Source organism: Heptranchias perlo, chromosome 12 (genome assembly GCF_035084215.1).
Source record: "Heptranchias perlo isolate sHepPer1 chromosome 12, sHepPer1.hap1, whole genome shotgun sequence".
Classification (NCBI taxonomy): domain Eukaryota; kingdom Metazoa; phylum Chordata; class Chondrichthyes; order Hexanchiformes; family Hexanchidae; genus Heptranchias; species Heptranchias perlo.
In genome coordinates, this window is record NC_090336.1 from 56,372,645 (window position 1) to 56,392,134 (window position 19,490).

The following is a 19,490-nucleotide window of genomic DNA, read 5'->3' on the forward strand; positions in this document are numbered from 1 at the left end:
AATCCACCACCATTAACATCGTGGGGGTCACCATTGACCAGAAACTTAACTGGACCAGCCATATAAATACTGTGGCTACAAGAGCAGACCAGAGGCTGGGTATTCTGCGGCGAGTGACTCACCTCCTTATTCCCCAAAGCCTTTCCACTATCTACAAGGCACAAGTCAGGAGTCTGATGGAATACTCTCCACTTGCCTGGATGAGTGCAGCTCCAACAACACTCAAGAAGCTCGACACCATCCAGGACAAAGCAGCCCATTTGATTGGCACCCCATCCACCACCCTATACATTCACTCACTTCACCATCGGCGCACTGTGGCTGCAGTGTGTACCATCCACAGGATGCACTGCAGCAACTCGCCAAAGCTTCTTCGCCAGCACCTCCCAAACCCACGACCTCTATCACCTAGAAGGACAAGAGCAGCAGGTACAAGGGAACAACACCACCTGCACGTTCCCCTCCAAGTCACACACAATCCCGACTTGGAAATATATCGCCGTTCCTTCATCGTCACTGGGTCAAAATCCTGGAACTCCCTTCCGAACAGCACTGTGGGAGAACCTTCACCACACGGACTGCAGCAGTTCAAGAAGGCGGCTCACCACCACCTTCTCAAGGGCAATTCGGGATGGGCAATAAATGCTGGCCTTGCCATCAACGCCCACATCCCATGAACGAATTTTAAAAAAAGGTTTCTTTATTGATCCTCTGGGTCTTTGAGCAAGCCTACCCGCCACACAGTACGAATAGGCCAGTGATTGAAGAAAAAAGAAATTAAAAGGTGTACAGTTAACAAATTAATTTCAGTTGCACAACAAGAATGTTGTAAACGTATATTGGTAATTTATTGCAGCTTGGTGCCTGGCCACATACCAAGAGTCCACGGAAGTTCAATTTAAATTGATAAACCTACCTGGAGTTTAGATCACATCATTAAACAATTGAAACTGGTAATGTAATTTTGAATACAAAAAATAATACAACATTCAAATCATGCCTGAACAATATCATATTTACAACCAAGTTCACAACGGGAACTCACAAAACGATAGCTGATATCCTCTCTTTTCAGTGGGATCACTTCCAACAACTGGTGTCAGAAGATGACTCTGATAACCTTCACTCTGCAGGGTGCACGATGAACAATCCCACTGTCCCCGCAGACTTGGACAGCTTCTGAAGATTGTGTCAACACATTTGAAAGGTTTTCATAAAACAGGGGTGAAATTCCATTTGGGTAGGGATGCTAAACGGACGGCATTACATGGGCCTCATGTTACACGTCCTGCCCATTATAACCCCCGCCCGATACACCCGCCCCCGCCCGTTATTCATTTCTGTTGAAGTCAATGGAATTGAATACCGGGCCGGTATTCAATGATGAGTCTGAACGTATTGTCTGACCTCGAGGACAATCTTCCACAACCACTTGATCCTGAATATTGGTCACATGCACTGCCAAGACTCCCCAGCTGCCTTAAACTAGGAAGAATGTTCCACTTGAATGAATGGTGTATCTAATTCCACACAGTAGTTTACAGTTAAGAGGCTTGTCGAAAGTTTTACAAGCACAGTGCGAAACAGACGAGAGGTATGGGGTTGGATTCTCCTCGAGATCCTGCCCACAATTGGGTGGGGTGGTGGCGGAGAACGAGGGACAACTCAGGCGGTGAGACCCCCACCACTGCCACACTGCCCAACAAGGCAGTCGATCACACCAAATTAGGCACAGCACAGGAGGAGGCCATTCGGCCCATCATGCCTGTGCCAGCTCTTTGAAAGAGCTATCCAATTAGTCCCACTCTCCTGCTCTTTCCCCATCGCCCTGTAAATTGTTTCCCTTCAAGTATTTATCCAACTCCCTTTTGAAAGTTACTATTGAATCTGCTTCCACCACCCTTACAGGCAGTGCATTCCAGATCATAACAACTCAATACAAAAAATATTTCCTCATGTCTATCGTCTTAAATCTTTGGTTACCAATCCTTCTGCTACTGGAAACAGTTTCTCCTTATTTGCTCTATCAAAACCATTCATGATTTTGAACACCTCTATCAAATCTCCTCTTAACCTTCTCTGTTCTAAGGAGAACAATCCCAGTTTCTCCAGTCTCTCCGCATTACTGAAGTTCCTCATCCCTGGTACCTTTCTAGGAAATCTCTTCTGCATCCTCTCTAAGGCCTGGACATCCTTCCTAAAGTGTGGTGCCTAGAATTGAACACAATACTCCAGCTGAGGCCTAAACAATGTTTTATAATGGTTTAGCTTAACTTCCTTGCTTTTATACTCTATGCCTCCAATAATAAAGCTCAAGATCCCATATGCTTTTTAACAGCCTTCTCAACTTGTCCTGCCATCCTCAAAAAATTGTGTACATACACCCGCAGGTCTCACTCCCTGCACTCCCTTTAAAATTGTACCATTTAGTTTATATTGCCTCTCCTCCATCTTCTTACCAAAATGTATCACTTCACACTTCTCTGCATTAAATTTCACCTTCCATGTGTCAGCCCATTTCACCAGTCTGTCTATGTCCTCCTGAAGTCTGTTACTATCCTCCACATTGTTTACTACATTTCCGAGTTTCGTGTCATCTGCAAACTTTGAAATTATACCCTTTATACCCAAGTCCAGGTCAACAATATATATCAAAAAGAGCAGTGGTCCCAATACCGACCCCTGGGGAACATTACTGTATACCTCCCTCCAGTCTGAAAAACAACCGTTCACCACCACTCTCTGCTTTCTGTCCCTTAGCCAATTTTGTATCCACGCGACCACTGTCCCTTTAATCCCATGAGCTTTAATTTTGCTGACAAGTCTATCATGTGGTACTTTATCAAATGTCTTTTGAAAGTCCATATTCACAACATCAATCACACAACCCTCATCAACCCTCTCAGTTACTTCATCGAAGAACTCAATCAAGTTAGTGAAACACGATTTTACTTTAACGAATCCGTGCTGACTTTCATTTATTAGCTCAGACTTTTCCAAGTGCCAATTAATTTTGTCCCAGATTATTGTCTCTAAAAGTTTCCCACCACTGGCATTAGGCTGACTGGCTTGTAATTGTCGGGTTTATCCTTCTCCCTTTCCTCTTATGAGAAAGACCTTAAACTCAGAGAATGTGGCATCATTGCAACTGTTGAGCTTCTGAGAATTCAATTGATAACTGGCACAACACAAACAAGATGAACTTCCTCTTCCAAGTTACATAGTTTTCTACCTTAGAAACAAGGAGATTCATCTACTGACTCCCTCCGCATGGCCTTATAACCCAAAAACTTTGCTAGAGTCATACTAAAATGGCATTAGATTTCTCTAACGTAAACAGTGGCCTGCCCTGAACAAAATACTTCATTAAATAGGCTAGAAATATGATAACTAAGGAGGTAATGAAAATGCATACAAAAGATTCATAATGTGGCCAGAATTTGATTTTGTATGTGATGTTCCATGCAGAGGGGCAGGCAAACGGCTGTCACAAATCAAATGGCACATATAACACTGCAACTGCATAATGGAGGCAATATATAAAAAGTGGAGGGGCAATTTCCATTGCGAGAGACAATTTTTAAAAATATGAACATGGCAAAATACAAAGAATCCATTAAAAAAAAATTGGGCCTACTCACCGCACATCCTGTTAACTGCATCGAGACTAACCAGAAAGTAGAATATCACCAAAACTGTACCACAATAAAATGTATGCAGGCCGCAGAATGCATAGCAAACATGGCTTTGTCACGTCATTGAATAAATGCAATTTGCCTTTCAGTTTGGAAGACCACTGCTCACCACTGGTACTGCTTTTTATAACAAAAAATTCTGAGGAACATTCTCATGGTTTCTGTCTGCTCATTTTTCTCTCAACATTTTAGTGAAGACGAGACAACATCATTGGCCTTGAATAGCTGTCAAGTGTGAGGGTGTTAGGGAGACATAATCAACCAACCAAAGCACTCCGAGTCAGTAATTAGTGCCAAATCAACTTCTCGCTGTTGGGTTCAGTGATTCTTCCCAAATAGTTCATCCAATATCATAAATCACTTTTTACACAAAAGAAAATCCACACTAGAGCAGAAATATACAGAACCAAAAAAAAAATACAACTAATCATGGTAACTTTCTCAACAGTTTGGTTTTTGGAACAGAATCAACGGACGAAACTTACTCTAAAAGAAGTGACTTTCAATGGTTTCGTCCAACCTGAATTTGTCCGACATAACTGTATAATTACTGCTCCAAATGGCCTGGAGTTTCTGTATGTTTCCCGCCCCGATTATCAGTACAAGCTGGGCAGAAACAACTGAAATAGCACAAACGATCGCGGCATGCAAAACGTGAGTTATGCCCCTAACCACTTTACACTCGAGTCTCCACGATCTTTTTTAACTGGTTCAAAAGTCAATTCGCTCAAAGCCGTCCCTGCCCACAAAATTGGCCATGCCCCCCAGGTTGGCATGGCGAGTTTCTGCCCATTGTGCCCATCAGGGTGTGTTCGTCACATTGCGTCCAGAATTCCAGGTGCACAGGCAGCAGTGGTCACGTTAATACTTTTTTATTCAGTCATGGGATGTGGGCGTCGCTGGCAAGGCCAGCAGTTATTACCCATCCCTAATTGCCCAAGAGAAGGTGGTGGTGAGCCGCTTTCTTGAACCACTGCAGTCCGTGTGGTGAAGGTTCTCCCACAGTGCTGTTAGGTAGGGAGTTCCAGGACTTTGACCCAGTGACAATCAAGGAACGGAGATATAATTCCAAGTCAGGATGGCGTGTGACTTGGAGGAGAACGTGCAGGTGGTGGTGTTCCAATGCACCTGCTGCTCTTGTCCATCGAGGTGGTAGAGGTCGCGGGTTTGGGAGGTGCTGTCGAAGAAGCCTTGGTGAGTTGCTGCAGTGCATCTTGTGGATGGTACAAACTGCAGCCACGGTGCGCCAGTGGTGGAGGGAGTGAATGTTTCGGGTGGTGGATGGGGTGCCAATCAACGGGTTGCTTTGTCCTGGACGGTGTCGAGCTTCTTGAGTGTTGTTGGAGCTGCACTCATCCAGGCAAGTGGAGGGTATTCCATCACAATCCTGACTTGTGCCTTGCAGATGGTAGAAAGGCTTTGGGGAGTCAGGAGGTGAGTCACTCACCACAGAATACCCAGCCTCTGACCTGCTCTTGTAGCCACAGTATTTATGTGGCTGGTCCAGTTAAGTTTCTGGTCAATGGTGACCCCCAGGATGTTGATGGTGGGGGATTTGGCGATGGTAATGCCGTTGAATGTCAAGGGGAGGTGGTTACACTCTCTCTTGTTGGAGGTGGTCATTGCCTAGCACTGGTCTGGCGAGAATGTTACTTGCCACTTATCGGCCCAAGTCTGGATGTTGTCCAGGTCTTGTTGCATGCAGGCTCGGACTGCTTCATTATCTGAGGGGTTGCAAATGGAACTGAACACTGTGCAATCATTAGTGAACATCCCCACTTCTGACCTTATGATGGAGGGAAGGTCATTGATGAAGCAGCTGAAGATGGTTGGGCCTAGGACACTGCCCTGAGGAACTCCTGCAGCAATGTCCTGGGGCTGAGATGATTGGCCTCCAACAACCACTGCCATCCTCCTTTGTGCTAAGTATGACTCCAGCCACTGGAGAGTTTTCCCTCTGGTTCCCATTGACTTTAAATTTACTAGGGCTCCTTGGTGCCACACTTGGTCAAATGCTGCCTTGATGTCAAGGGCAGTCACCCTCACTTCACTTCTACAATTCAGCTCTTTTGTCATTGTTCGGACCAAGGCTGTAATGAGGTCTGGAGCCAAGTGGTGCTGGCGGAACCCAAACTGAGCATCGGTGAGCAGGTTATTGGTGAGTTAGTGCCGTTTGATAGCACTGTCGACGACACCTTCCATCACTTTGCTGATGATTGAGAGTAGACTGATGGGGCGGTAATTGGCCGGATTGAATTTGACTTGCTTTTTGTGGACAGGACATGCCTGGGCAATGTTCCACATTGTCGGGTAGATGCCAGTGTTGTAGCTGTACTGGAACAGCTTGGCTAGAGGCACGGCTAGTTCTGGAGAACATGTCTTCAGCACTACAGCCCCGTCGTTTTCGGGGCCCATAGCCTTTGCTGTATCCAGTGCAACTCAATCGTTTCTTGATATCACGTGGAGTGAATCGAACTGGCGGAAGACTGGCTTCTGTGATGATTGGAATCTCGGGAGATTAATCCATCGTTAATGACCTGCAGCTGCAGTGACGAGCAATAAATTGCAGTCTCTTTCGGGTCTGTTCCTCGTCCTGATGCAACAATGACTTTAAATTACTTTAAATTCAGTTTAAATGTGTTCAAGTTCAGTCAATTGCTCTGCCCTTGGTGCACAAGTCCTGTGACCAGCAGTCAATTGAAACCACTGATTGGCCTATTTGTTCAGATGCACCAATTACTTGAACACATTTTCAGTTCAAATTAGATTAAATTCAGTCATCCAGAGGACCCATTGGCCACATAGAATCAGAGAAAGGTTACAGCATGGAAGGAGGCCATTCGACCCATCGAGTCCACGCTGGCTCGATGCATGAGCAATTCAACTAGTCCCACTACCCCGCCCTATCCCCGTCGCCCTGCAATTATTTTCCTTTCAAGTACTCATCCAGTTCCCTTTTGAAGGCCATGATTGAATCTGCCTCCACCACCCCCTCGGGCAGTGCATTACAGATCCGAACCACTTGCTGTGTAAAAAGGTTTTTCCTCATGTCACCTTTGGTTCTTTTGCCAATCACCTTAAGTTTGTGTCCTCTAGTTCTTAATCCTTCCGCTAATGGGAACAGTTTCTCTCAATCTACTCCATCTGGACCCTTCATGATTTTGAATACCTCCATCAAATCTCCTCGCAACCTTCTCTGTTCCAAGGAGAACAACCCCAGCTTCTCCAGTCTATCCATGTAACTAAAGTCTCTCATCCCTGGAGTCATTCTAGTAAATCTCTTCTGCACCGACTCGAAGGCCTTCACATTTTTCCTAAAGTGCGGTGCCCAGAACTGGATAACAATACTCCAGTTGTGCCAAACCAATGATTTATAAAGGTTCATCGTGACTTCCAAAATTTTTTTTTATTCATTCATGGGATTTGGGCGTCGCTGGCAAGGCCGGCATTTATTGCCCATCCCTAATTGCCCTTGAGAAGGTGGTGGTGAGTCGCCTTCTTGAACCGCTGCAGTCCGTGTGGTGAAGGTTCTCCCACAGTGCTGTTAGGAAGGGAGTTCCAGGATTTTGACCCAGTGACGATGAAGGAAAGGCGAAATATTTCCAAGTCGGGATGGTGTGTGACTTGCAGGGGAACGTGCAGGTGGTGGTGTTCCCAAGTGTCTGCTGCTCTTGTACTTCTAGGTGGTTCAGGTCACGGGTTTGGGAGGTGCTGTCGAAGAAGCCTTGGCGAGTTGCTGCAGTGCATTCTGTGGATGGTACACACTGCAGCCACAGTGCGCCGGTGGTGAAGGGAGTGAATGTTTAGGGTGGTGGATGGGGTGCTAATCAAGTGGGCTGCTTTGTCCTGGATGGTGTCGAGCTTCTTGAGTGTTGTTGGAGCTGCACTCATCCAGGCAAGTGGAGAGTATTCCATCACAATCCTGACTTGTGCCTTGTAGATGGTGGAAAGGCTTTGGGGAGTCAGGAGGTGAGTCACTCGCCGCAGAATACTCAGCCTCTGGTCTGCTCTTGTAGCCACAGTATTTGTATGGCTGGTCCAGTTCAGTTTCTGGTCAATGGTGACCCCCAGGATGTTGATAGTGGGGGATTCGGCGATGTTAATGCCGTTGAATGTCAAAGGGAGGTGGTTTGACTCTCTCTTGTTGGAGATGGTCATTGCCTGGCACTTGTCTGGTGCGAATGTTACTTGCCACTTATCAGCCCAAGCCTGGATGTTGTCCAGATCTTGCTGCATGCAGGCACAGACTGCTTCATTATCTGAGGGGTTGCGAATGCAACTGAACACTTTGCAATCATCAGCGAATATCCCCATTTCTGACCTTATGATGGAGGGACGGTCATTGATGAAGCAGCTGAAGATGGTTGGGCCTAGGACACTGCCCTGAGGAACTCTTGCAGCAATGTCCTGGGGCTGAGATGATTGGCCTCCAACAACCACTACCATCTTCCTTTGTGCTAGGTATGATGCCAGCCACTGGAGAGTTTTCCCCCTGATTCCCATTGACTTCACTTTTACTAGGGCTCCTTGGTGCCACACTCGGTCAAATGCTGCCTTGATGTCAAGGGCAGTCACCCTCACCTCACCTCTGGAATTCAGCTCTTTTGTCCATGTTTGGACCAAGGCTGTAATGAGGTCTGGAGCTGAGTGGTCCTGGTGGAACCCAAACTCAGCATTGGTGAGCAGGTTATTGGTGAGTAAGTGCCACTTGATAACACTGTCGACGACACCTTCCATCACTTTGCTGATTGAGAGTAGACTGATGGGGCGGTAATTGGCCGGACATACCTGGGCAATTTTCCACATTGTCGGGTAGATGCCAGTGTTGTAGCTGTACTGGAACAGCTTGGCTAGAGGCGCAGCTAGTTCTGGAGCACAAGTCTTCAGCACTACAGCCGGGATGTTGTCGGGGCCCATAGCCTTTGCTGTATCCAGTGCACTCAGCCGTTTCTTGATATCACTTTTGTACTCTATGCCTCTATTTATAGCCGAGGGCTCAATTTCTGCCCCACTACCAAAATGGACCCCACTAGTCTCGCGGCGGACACAGAGGAATTCATCAGGAGAATGAGGCTCCGGGAATTCTTCCACAAACCCCAAGATTTCAGCAGCGAACCCAATGAGACAATCAACGATCTGGAACAGCAGACAGAGGGATCCACGGTACAGCAACCGAAGAGGAAAGGGTCACACTGGACTCCTCCGGAGGGTCGCTGCCCTCAGCTTGACATGTATGCTCAAGCTGTCAGGAAATGCGTCAATGCCAGATTCATCAGCCGCACTCAGGAGGCAGTCCAGAATGTCACCCGAGCACAACGCAACGCCATCAACGCTCTCAAGACCAACCGCAACATCGTCATCAAACCAGCGGACAAAGGAGGAGCCATCGTCATACAGAACAGAACGGACTATTGCAAAGAAGCATACCGACAACTGGACAACCAGGAACACTACAGACGGTTACCCGCAGATCCGACCAAAGAACGCACCCACCAGCTCAACAAACTGATCAAGACCTTCAATCCAGACCTTCAAAGCATCCTACGCACTCTCAGCCCACGTACTCCCCGCGTGGGAGACTTCTACTGCCTCCCAAAGATACACAAAGCCAACACACCCGGACGTCCTATCCTATCAGGCAACGGAACCCTGTGTGAGAACCTCTCTGGATACATCGAGGGCATCCTGAAACCCATCGTACAGGGAACCCCCAGCTTCTGTCGCGACACTACAGACTTCCTACAAAAACTCAGTACCCACGGACCAGTTGAACCAGGAACACTTCTCACCACGATGGACGTCTCGGCACTCTACACCAGTATCCCCCACGATGACGGCATCGCTGCGACAGCAACAATACTCAACACCAACAACAGCCAATCTCCAGACGCCATCCTACAACTCATCCGCTTCATCCTGGATCACAATGTCTTCACCTTCAATAACCAGTTCTTTACCCAAACACACGGAACAGCCATGGGGACCAAATTCGCACCCCAATATGCCAACATTTTCATGCACAAGTTCGAGCACGACTTCTTCACTACACAGGACCTCCAACCAACACTATACACCAGATACATCGACGACATTTTCTTTCTATGGACCCACGGCGAGGAATCACTAAAGAGACTACACGATAACATCAACAAGCTCACCATGGACTACTCCTCAGAATCAGTTTCTTTCTTGGACACACGAATCTCCATCAAAGATGGGCACCTCAGCACCTCAGCACCTCACTCTACCACAAGCCCACGGACAACCTCACGATGCTCCACTTTTCCAGCTTCCACCCTAACCACGTCAAAGAGGCCATCCCCTATGGACAGGCCCTGCGAATACACAGGGTTTGCTCAGACGAGGAGGAACGCGATGGACACCTACAGACGCTGAAAGACGCCCTAGTAAGAACGGGATATGACGCGCGACTCATCGATCGACAGTTCCGACGGGCCACAGCGAAAAATCGCATCGACCTCCTCAGGAGACTAACACGGGACGCAACCAACAGAGTACCCTTCGTCGTCCAGTACTTCCCCGGAGCGGAGAAACTACACCATGTTCTCCGCAGCCTTCAACATGTCATCGATGACGACAAACACCTCGCTATGGCCATCCCCACACCTCCACTACTCGCCTTTAAACAGCCACCCAACCTCAAACAGACCATCGTTCGCAGCAAATTACCCAGCTTTCAGGAGAACAGCGTCCATGACACCACACAACCCTGCCACGGTAACCTCTGCAAGACATGCCAGATCATCGACACAGATACCACCATCACACGAGAGGACACCACCCACCAGGTGCATGGTTCATACTCCTGTGAGTCGGCCAACGTTGTCTACCTCATACGTTGCAGGAAAGGATGCCCCAGAGCATGGTACATTGGCGAGACCATGCAGACGCTGCGACAACGGATGAACGGACACCACGCAACAATCACCAAACAGGAGGGTTCCCTCCCAGTCGGGGAACACTTCAGCAGTCAAGGACATTCAGCCACCGACCTTCGGGTAAGCGTTCTCCAAGGCAGCCTTCGAGACACACGACAACGCAAAATCGTCGAGCAGAAATTGATAGCCAAGTTCCGCACCCATGAGGACGGCCTCAACCGGGATCTTGGGTTCATGTCACGCTACATGTTACCCCACCAGCGAACAAATGTTATCTGTTTTTAATATAACGGGTCAGTTGCTGTCTTTTCTATGTTTCTACCTCTCTATCTCTGTTTTTTTTTTGGTGATTTGTATATTCGGAGACCTTGTAGGTAACACCTGTCTGTCTGCACACTGATTGCCTTGGCAATGGGCAGTTGAAAAGGCTGTCTGTAATCACCAAGCATTGTTCTGTGATTTATAAATGCGATTTCATTTCGAGGATTTCATTTCCACAACATTCACCTGAGGAAGGAGGAAGCCTCCGAAAGCTTGTGAATTTAAAATAAAATTGCTGGACTATAACTTGGTGTTGTAAAATTGTTTACAATTCTATTTATAAAGCCCAGGATCCCATATGCTTTTTTAACTGCTCTCTCAACCTGCCCTGCCACCTTCAACGATTTAGGCACGTATAGCCCCAGATCTCTCTGTTCCTGTACCCCTTTTAGAATTGTGACCTCCAGTTTATAATGCCTCTCCTCATTCTTCCTACTGAAATGTATCACTTCGCATTTTTCTGCCTTAAGTTTCATCTGCCACATGTCCGCCCATGTCACCAGCCTGTCTATATCCTCTTGAAGTCTATCACTATCCTCCTCACTGTTTACTACCCTTCCACGTTTTGTGTCACCTGCAAATTTTGAAATTGTGCCCTGTACACCCAAGTCCAAGTCATTAATATGTATCAAGAAAAGCACTGGTCCCAGCACTGACCCCTGGGGAACACCACTGTACACCTCCCTCCATCCGAAAAACAGCCGTTCACCACTACTCCCTGTTTCCTGTCACTTCGCCAATTCTGTATCCATGTTGCTACTGCCCCCTTTATTCCATGGGCCGCAATCTTGATGATAAGCCTACCATGGGGCATTTTATCAAACGCCTTTTGAAAGTCCATATACACCACATTCAACTGTAATTGCCCTCATTGACCCTCTCTATTACCTTATCAAAAAACTCTATCAAGTTAGTTAAACACGATTTGCCTTTAACAAATCCATGCTGGCTTTCCCGAATCAATCCACACTCAACCCAGTCAATAATCGATTACAATCGATAACGCTGCTCGATTGCACTGATTCATGGAAACTTGGGCGTAAATTCACCTCAGCAAAACCGACGCCATGTCCAGCGCATTCCGGGCTCATTTTCCCGATTGCGCCCAGAGCAGACACTCCATGCCAATAATACAAATCCTTTTTGTTGCCTTTCTTTCAGAATTATGCCATCTAATCACCTGAGCTAACAATCACGACTCTTTCCAGCAGCTGATCAACAGGCATAATTTGTAACCTTTTCTGTGATTAAAGAAATCAGTCACTCTAAAGCGTAAACAAAAGGCACAATTTTAATCGTGACTGCATCACGTTTCTCCTGCTGCCTTGCTTCAATGTTTGACTTACCAATATCTGTTTCCTTGTGGTTCTTGATAAATTCAGCCAATTCAAAGTTCCCCGCAATTATAGCCACCTGCAAAACAGATTGTACAATCATCCCGACTGACAAGAAGTCTTAAATTGTTGAGCACTGAATTTGCTTTACAACCTCAACATAGTATCCATTAGCATGGAAGCTTTGAAAAATCTATTTTGTAACATGGCAATACATCATACAGGGGAAACCAATACATTATTAGTAGATCTTCAATACAATGTTTTATTTAAATCACAAATTGAAATAACCCATTTTACTACGTAACGTGTGCAATATAATCACAATCAATAGAATGGTTGCAAAATTAAAAATTAATTCACATTTTTGCTAAATCACCATCAATAAAACCCTGACAGCATTTTTCATACCAAAAACTGAGTTATTAATACTGACAATACACTTTTATTAAGCATTGTTCCAGCCCAGTAAACGGATGTTGTTCCAATGTAAAGGATTCCCCCATTACAGTCCGTAATAAATATTGTTTACCTACTCTCATACCTAGTAAGAGAAACCATAACCTTCATCATTCACTGACTGGCACTTATTTCTTTCATACATTTGGGAGAAGCTGGAACAGATGTTGAGTGTAAATCATCCCTTGTTGGGTTTGCCACATTTATCAGCAAAATGGCACCAGGCTGCAACAGGCTATGGTGGATCGGCAACAAGTGGTGGAAGTTGTAATTGCATTATCTTCAGTGTTAAGTGTGAACGGTGGCTCAGTTGGTAGCACTCTCGCCTCTAGGTCAGAAGGTTTTGGGTTCAAGCCCCACTCCAGAGACTTGAGCACCTAATCTCAGCTAACACTTTCTATACTGTACTAAGGGAGTGCTGCACTGCCGGAGGTGCAGTCTTTTGGATGAGACGTTAAACCAAGGCCCCGTCTGCCCTCCCAGGTGGACGTAAAAGATCCTGTGGCACTATTTGAACAAGAGCAGGGGAGTTCTCCCCAGTGTCCTAGTCAACATTTAACACCTAAAACAGATGATTTGGTCATTTATTTCATTGCTATTTGTGGGATCTTGCTGTGTACAAATTGGTTGCTACATTTCCGACATTACAACAGTGACTACATTTCAAAAGTACTTAATTGCCGGTAAAGCACTTTGGGACACCCTGAGGTCATGAACGGCGCTATATCAATGCAAGACTTTTGTTTTCTTAGTGTGGAGAATACTGATTCAGTAACTGTTGTCAGTAATGTTTTCCACACCACCTATCTCCAGTCTATGAATCCGTCATGTTGCCTTCAATTAAAATATTTAGATTGCTCATTAAATATCAGTTACACACTTGGGCGGGGGGAGGGGGGGGTGGAGATTACTCGAGAAAGCCACTAGAGGAGTGGCAGCCATGAAGAAACAAGGCTGAATGAATATCCGCGGGGGGTGAATTTCCACGGGGGGGGGGGGGGGGGGTGGAGGGTGAATTTCCGCGGGGGGTGAATTTCCGCGGGGGGGGGGTGGAGGGTGAATTTCCGCGGGGGGGGGGGTGGAGGGTGAATTTCCGCGGGGGGGGGTGGAGGGTGAATTTCCGCGGGGGGGGTGGAGGGTGAATTTCCGCGGGGGGGGTGGAGGGTGAATTTCCGCGGGGGGGTGGAGGGTGAATTTCCACAGTGGGGGGGGGGGGGGAGGGGTGAATTTCCACAGGGAGGGGGTGAATTTCCACGGGCTTCTCCCGATCATCTGCAGAAGAGCCACAGAAACCCCAGGAAAATGGTGTAAACACTATACGCCATTTTCCCGAGGCTTCCTCGTCTCTTCTGCTGAAGTTATGGCGGACGATGGGGAGACCCCCCCTCAGCGGAGAGTCAGCACCATTGTCTTTACTTTCTAAGGTTCAGAATTTCCCTTGAGACCATAACCACCCAGCAATGGAATATTGCAGCTTGCTTGGCAGGTTGTGAGGAATCTTCCATCCCTTGTCACTGGGCTCTGTACAGTCCAAAGGCATGAAGGTCAATGGATAGAATGAGGTTGGCCTACCAGAGTCCATCGTCTGAAACAGCAGTTAGAGTTGAACAGGCTGTCAGCTTGACCAGAGGAGCACAGGAAGAATTGACAGGCCAAAGGAAGACTCTTGCTGATAGAAGACAAAAACTGCCACAGTTGTGCCTCAGTTGCAACCATCATGAAAGCGTGAGCATAATCCCAACGACAACACTTTGAACACGGATTCTCCTGCCTATGGAACTCACTAAGCTGCCAATATCAGACAATCTTTGGTATGGGATTTTCAGTCATAAGAGGCAAATATTCAGGCCAAAACAAATATGGCGAAAGAATCAAGTTTTCCTACGTTACAACAGTGACTACACTTCAATTTTAAAAAGTACTGCATTGGTTGTAAAACGCTTTGGGACGTTCTGAGGTCATAATAGGTGCTATATAAATGCAAGTCTTTCTTTCTTTACATGTATCACAAGGGCTATACCAAGTAACATGAATATATCATTCTTCTCTCCTCTTTCCCACATTGTCTTTGTCCTCTTTCTGTTCTGTTTTATCTAGTTCTCTTTTGCTGGCAATGACGTTTGCAAATGTTTTCTCTTACGTTCTCTTTCCAGAGAGCGAGAAAAAGGAAATGGCTGGGCCATTCAAGTGAAAATAGGAAATTCTGGAAACACGCAGTGTGTCAATCAGTATCCATGGAGAGAAATGACACATTGACATTTTCAGCATGTCAAAAATTCAGCTTCACCAATAACTATTTAGCTTTTTGACATTGTGCTGAGTGATAATTTTGGTCACTGCTGCCAAATTGAGTTCTTTCAGTAGCTCTTCTTTTCTTAAAGCCCCCTCCCCCTTGCCCATTTTGTGGAACAGATGACAATCGTTTTAAAAGTGCAGCATGACAGGCTATATCTTTGGCCAAGGTAACTTTGATTGCGAACAGAGGTCAGAAATAAACCCACAAGCCAATCCTTTTCCACTTATCATGACACTGTTGAGATATTCTGAGCTATTTACGTTCGTTTAATGAAGATTAGCATACTTCCATAAAAAATGAACCTGTTCTGCAGCTTAAAATACAAAAAAATGGCTTGCTCCCTCAAAGATCAAGCAAAGAGTGGCACAGACGCAATGGGCTGAATGGCCTCCTTCTGTGCTGTATAAGTTCTACTGTACTGGCTCTAAAATAAATTGAGCGCCCATGAGCTAGAAAGCTCCATTTGCCATTTCATATTTGAGTCAGTAACACTGCCTTCCTTACACATTTCAAAGTGTTTACATTCAAGATGACTGAATTCTTTAAATCACATAATTTGACATCAGATTGAAGCCCCCACACAATCTACACAATAGAGTTTCATTTCTATTGCTTTCCAGGGTCAGTGCTTTCATCCATTTTCTGTTGTGCTACCCGATATAATACCTATCTGAGCAGAGGTACGATCAAAGACTTTGACAACAGAATGTGCCACCAGTGGTGCAATGTTGCTGACAGCTTGAATATTGCAATACCAGCTACTGCTTCTCTAGAAATGGCTGCACCCATTAGTTGCTGAACTACACTGGAGATTCATAGAATCATAGAAAATTGACGGCACAGAAGGAGGCCATTCGGCCCATCGTGTCCGCACCAGACGAAAATGAGCCACCCAGCCTAATCCCACTTTCCAGCACTTGGTCCGAAGCCTTGTAGGTCACGGCACTTCAGGTGCACATCCAGGTACTTATTTCAATCATCGACAGCTACAGGTGAGGTGCCTGAAGATTGGAGGGTAGCAAATGTTGTGCCTTTGTTTAAGAAGGGCGGCAGGGAAAAGCCTGGGAACTACAGACCGGTGAGCCTGACATCTGTAGTGGGTAAGTTGTTAGAGGGTATTCTGAGAGACAGGATCTACGGGCATTTGGAGAGGCAGGGACTAATTAGGAACAGTCAGCATGGTTTTGTGAGAGGAAAATCATGTCTCACGAATTTGATTGAGTTTTTTGAAGGGGTAACCAAGAAGATAGATGAGGGCTGTGCAGTAGACGTGGTCTACATGGACTTCAGCAAAGCCTTTGACAAGGTACCGCATGGTAGGTTGTTACATAAGGTTAAATCTCACAGGATCCAAGGTGAGGTAGCCAATTGGATACAAAATTGGATTGACGGCAGAAGACAGAGGGTGGTTGTAGAGGGTTGTTTTTCAAACTGGAGGCCTGTGACCAGCGGTATGCCTCAGGGATCGGTGCTGGGTCCGCTGTTATTTGTTATTTATATTAATGATTTGGATGAGAATTTAGGAGGCATGGTTAGTAAGTTTGCAGATGACACCAAGATTGGTGGCATTGTGGACAGTGAAGAAGGTTATCTAGGATTGCAATGGGATCTTGATAAATTGGGCCAGTGGGCCGATGAATGGCAGATGGAGTTTAATTTAGATAAATGTGAGGTGATGCATTTTGGTAGATCGAATCGGGCCAGGACCTACTCCGTTAATGGTAGGGCGTTGGGGAGAGTTATAGAACAAAGAGATCTAGGAGTACAGGTTCATAGCTCCTTGAAAGTGGAGTCACAGGTGGTTAGGGTGGTGAAGAAGGCATTCAGCTTGCTTGGTTTCATTGGTCAGAACATTGAATACAGGAGTTGGGATGTCTTGTTGAAGTTGTACAAGACATTAGTAAGGCCACACTTGGAATACTGTGTACAGTTCTGGTCACCCTATTATAGAAAGGATATTATTAAACTAGAAAGAGTGCAGAAAAGATTTACTAGGATGCTACCGGGACTTGATGGTTTGACTTATAGGGAGAGGTTGGATAGGCTGAGACTTTTTTCCCTGGAGAGTAGGAGGTTTCGGGGTGATCTTATAGAAGTCTATAAAATAATGAGGGGCATAGATAAGGTCGATAGTCAAAATCTTTTCCCAAAGGTAGGGGAGTCTATAATGAGGGGGCATAGATTTAAGGTGAGAGGGGAGGGATATAAAAGGGTCCAAAGGGGCATTTTTTCACTCAAAGGGTGGTGAGTGTCTGGAACGAGCTGCCAGAGGCAGTAGTAGAGGCGGGTACAATTTTGTCTTTTGAAAAGCATTTGGACAGTTACATGGGTAAGATGGGTATAGAGGGATATGGGCCAAGTGCAGGCAATTGGGACTAGCTCAGTGGTATAAACTGGGCGACATGGACATGTTGGGCCGAAGGGCTTGTTTCCATGTTGTAAACTTCTATGATTCTATCTATGATTCTACTTTTTAAATGAGTTGAGGGTTTCTGCTTCTACCAACCTTTCAGGCGGTGAATTCCAGACCCCTACCACCCTCTGGGTGAAAACATTTTTCCTCAGCTCCCCTCTAATCCTTCTACCAATTACTTTAAATCTACGCCCCCTGGTTATTGACCTCTCTGCTAAGGGAAATATTTTTTTTTATTCGTTCATGGGATGTGGGCGTCTCTGGCGAGGCCGGCATTTATTGCCCATCCCTAATTGCCCTTGAGAAGGTGGTGGTGAGCCGCCTTCTTGAACCGCTGCAGTCCGTGTGGTGACGGTTCTCCCACTCTATCTAGGCCCCTCATAATTTTGTACACCTCAATTAAATCAGTCCTCAGCCTCCTCTGTTCCAAAGAGAACAACCCCAGCCAATCCAATCTTTCCTCATAGCTAAACTTCTCCAGTCTTGGCAACATCCTCGTAAATCTCCTCTGTACCTTCCCTGGTGGAATTACATCCTTCCTGTAATGTGGTGACCAGAACTGTGTGCAGTACTCAAGCTGAGGCCTAACCAATGTTTTATACAGTTCCAGCATAACATCCCTGCTCTTATATTCTATGCCTCAGCTAATAAAAGAAAGTATTCCATATACCTTCTTAACCACCTTATCTACCTGTCCTGCTACCTTCAGGGATCTGTGGACATGCACTCCAAGGTCCCTCACTTCCTCTGCACCTTTCAGTATCCTCCCATTTATTGCGTATTCCCTTGCCTTGTTTGCCCTCCCCAAATGCATTACCTCACACTTCTCCGGATTGAATTCCATTTGCCACTTTTCTGCCCATCTGACCGGGCCATTGATATCTTCCTGCAGTCAACAGCTTTCCTCCCCATTATCAACCACATGGCCAATTTTGGTATCTTAATCATGCCCCCTACATTTAAGTTCAAATCATTAATATATATCACAAAAAACAAGGTATCTAGTGCTGAGCCCTGCAGAACCCCACTGGAAACAGCCTTCCAATCACAAAAACACCCGTCGACCATCACCCTTTGCTTCCTGCCACTGAGCCAATTTTGGATCCAGCTTGCCACTCTTCCTTGGATCCCATGGGCTTGTACTTTTTTGACCAGTCTGCCATGTGAGACCTTGTCAAAAGCCTTGCTAAAATCCATGTAGACTACATCAAATGCACTACCCTCATCGACCCTCCTTGTTACCTCCTCAAAAAATTCAATCAAGTTAGTCAGACACAGATTAAAGGAGTCTTGGTATATTGATTATATTGGGACCACCCCACCCCCTGGCAAATACTGCCACACAGCCAGGGATCCTGTGCAAATATTGAAACAGTCTCAGGGATCCTGTGCAACTACTGGCATATTTGCAGGGACCTCCTGTAAATAGACATTCACTCCTGGCGTCCTGCAAATACTGTCATACTCCCAGGGACCCTGTGCAAATATTTACACACTTTTGGGAATCCCTGCAAATATTTACTCCGAGGAACCAGCTTAGGGTTGCCAACCCTCACAGACTGCCCTGGAGTCTCCAGGAATTAAAGATGAATCTCCAGGACACTGCTGCGAGCAACCCAAGAGAAAAAAAATCATAGGGCAATAAAAAATTGTCTGTGTTTTCCATTTTCTTTGAACACTTTTGTTTATTAGTTATAAAAGTTATTGGAGTTGGGAGGAGAAATGGTTGTTTGACTCACAGTCAAGAATCATCCAATCAAGCAGTGAAGAGTCTGTCCGTTTTCCAGTTGGGATAGGAAGGTGGTACACGCGAGGATGGATGTGTCAGGTGACCAATGGCGGGTGAAGGCGGGGCGGTTGGAGATAGGAGGTCATGCGATGAAACCTCCAGAAATACGTCCAACCATTGTTGGCAACTCTAGACCAGTCCTGAAACTGTTGACTCTCTGGGATCACCTGGAAATAATTGTCCAGTCCTGGACATCCCCTGCAAATACAAAAACACTCCTGGGACCCCTTATCCTAACTTCTGAAAGACAATGTTGGCTACTCAAAAGAAAACAATGCTATCAT

The 19,490-nt window shown here is 46.0% G+C and overlaps 1 protein-coding gene across 1 annotated transcript in view; it reads right to left on the reverse strand.

Moving 5' to 3' along the window:
- shank2b (SH3 and multiple ankyrin repeat domains 2b) overlaps nt 1–19,490 on the reverse strand; it is a 680,429-nt gene that overhangs the window by 521,539 nt on the left and 139,400 nt on the right. The window contains exon 10 of the mRNA XM_067994155.1: nt 12,262–12,328. Within this exon, the coding sequence (XP_067850256.1) occupies nt 12,262–12,328 (67 nt within the window). The remainder of the gene's footprint in view (nt 1–12,261; nt 12,329–19,490) is intronic.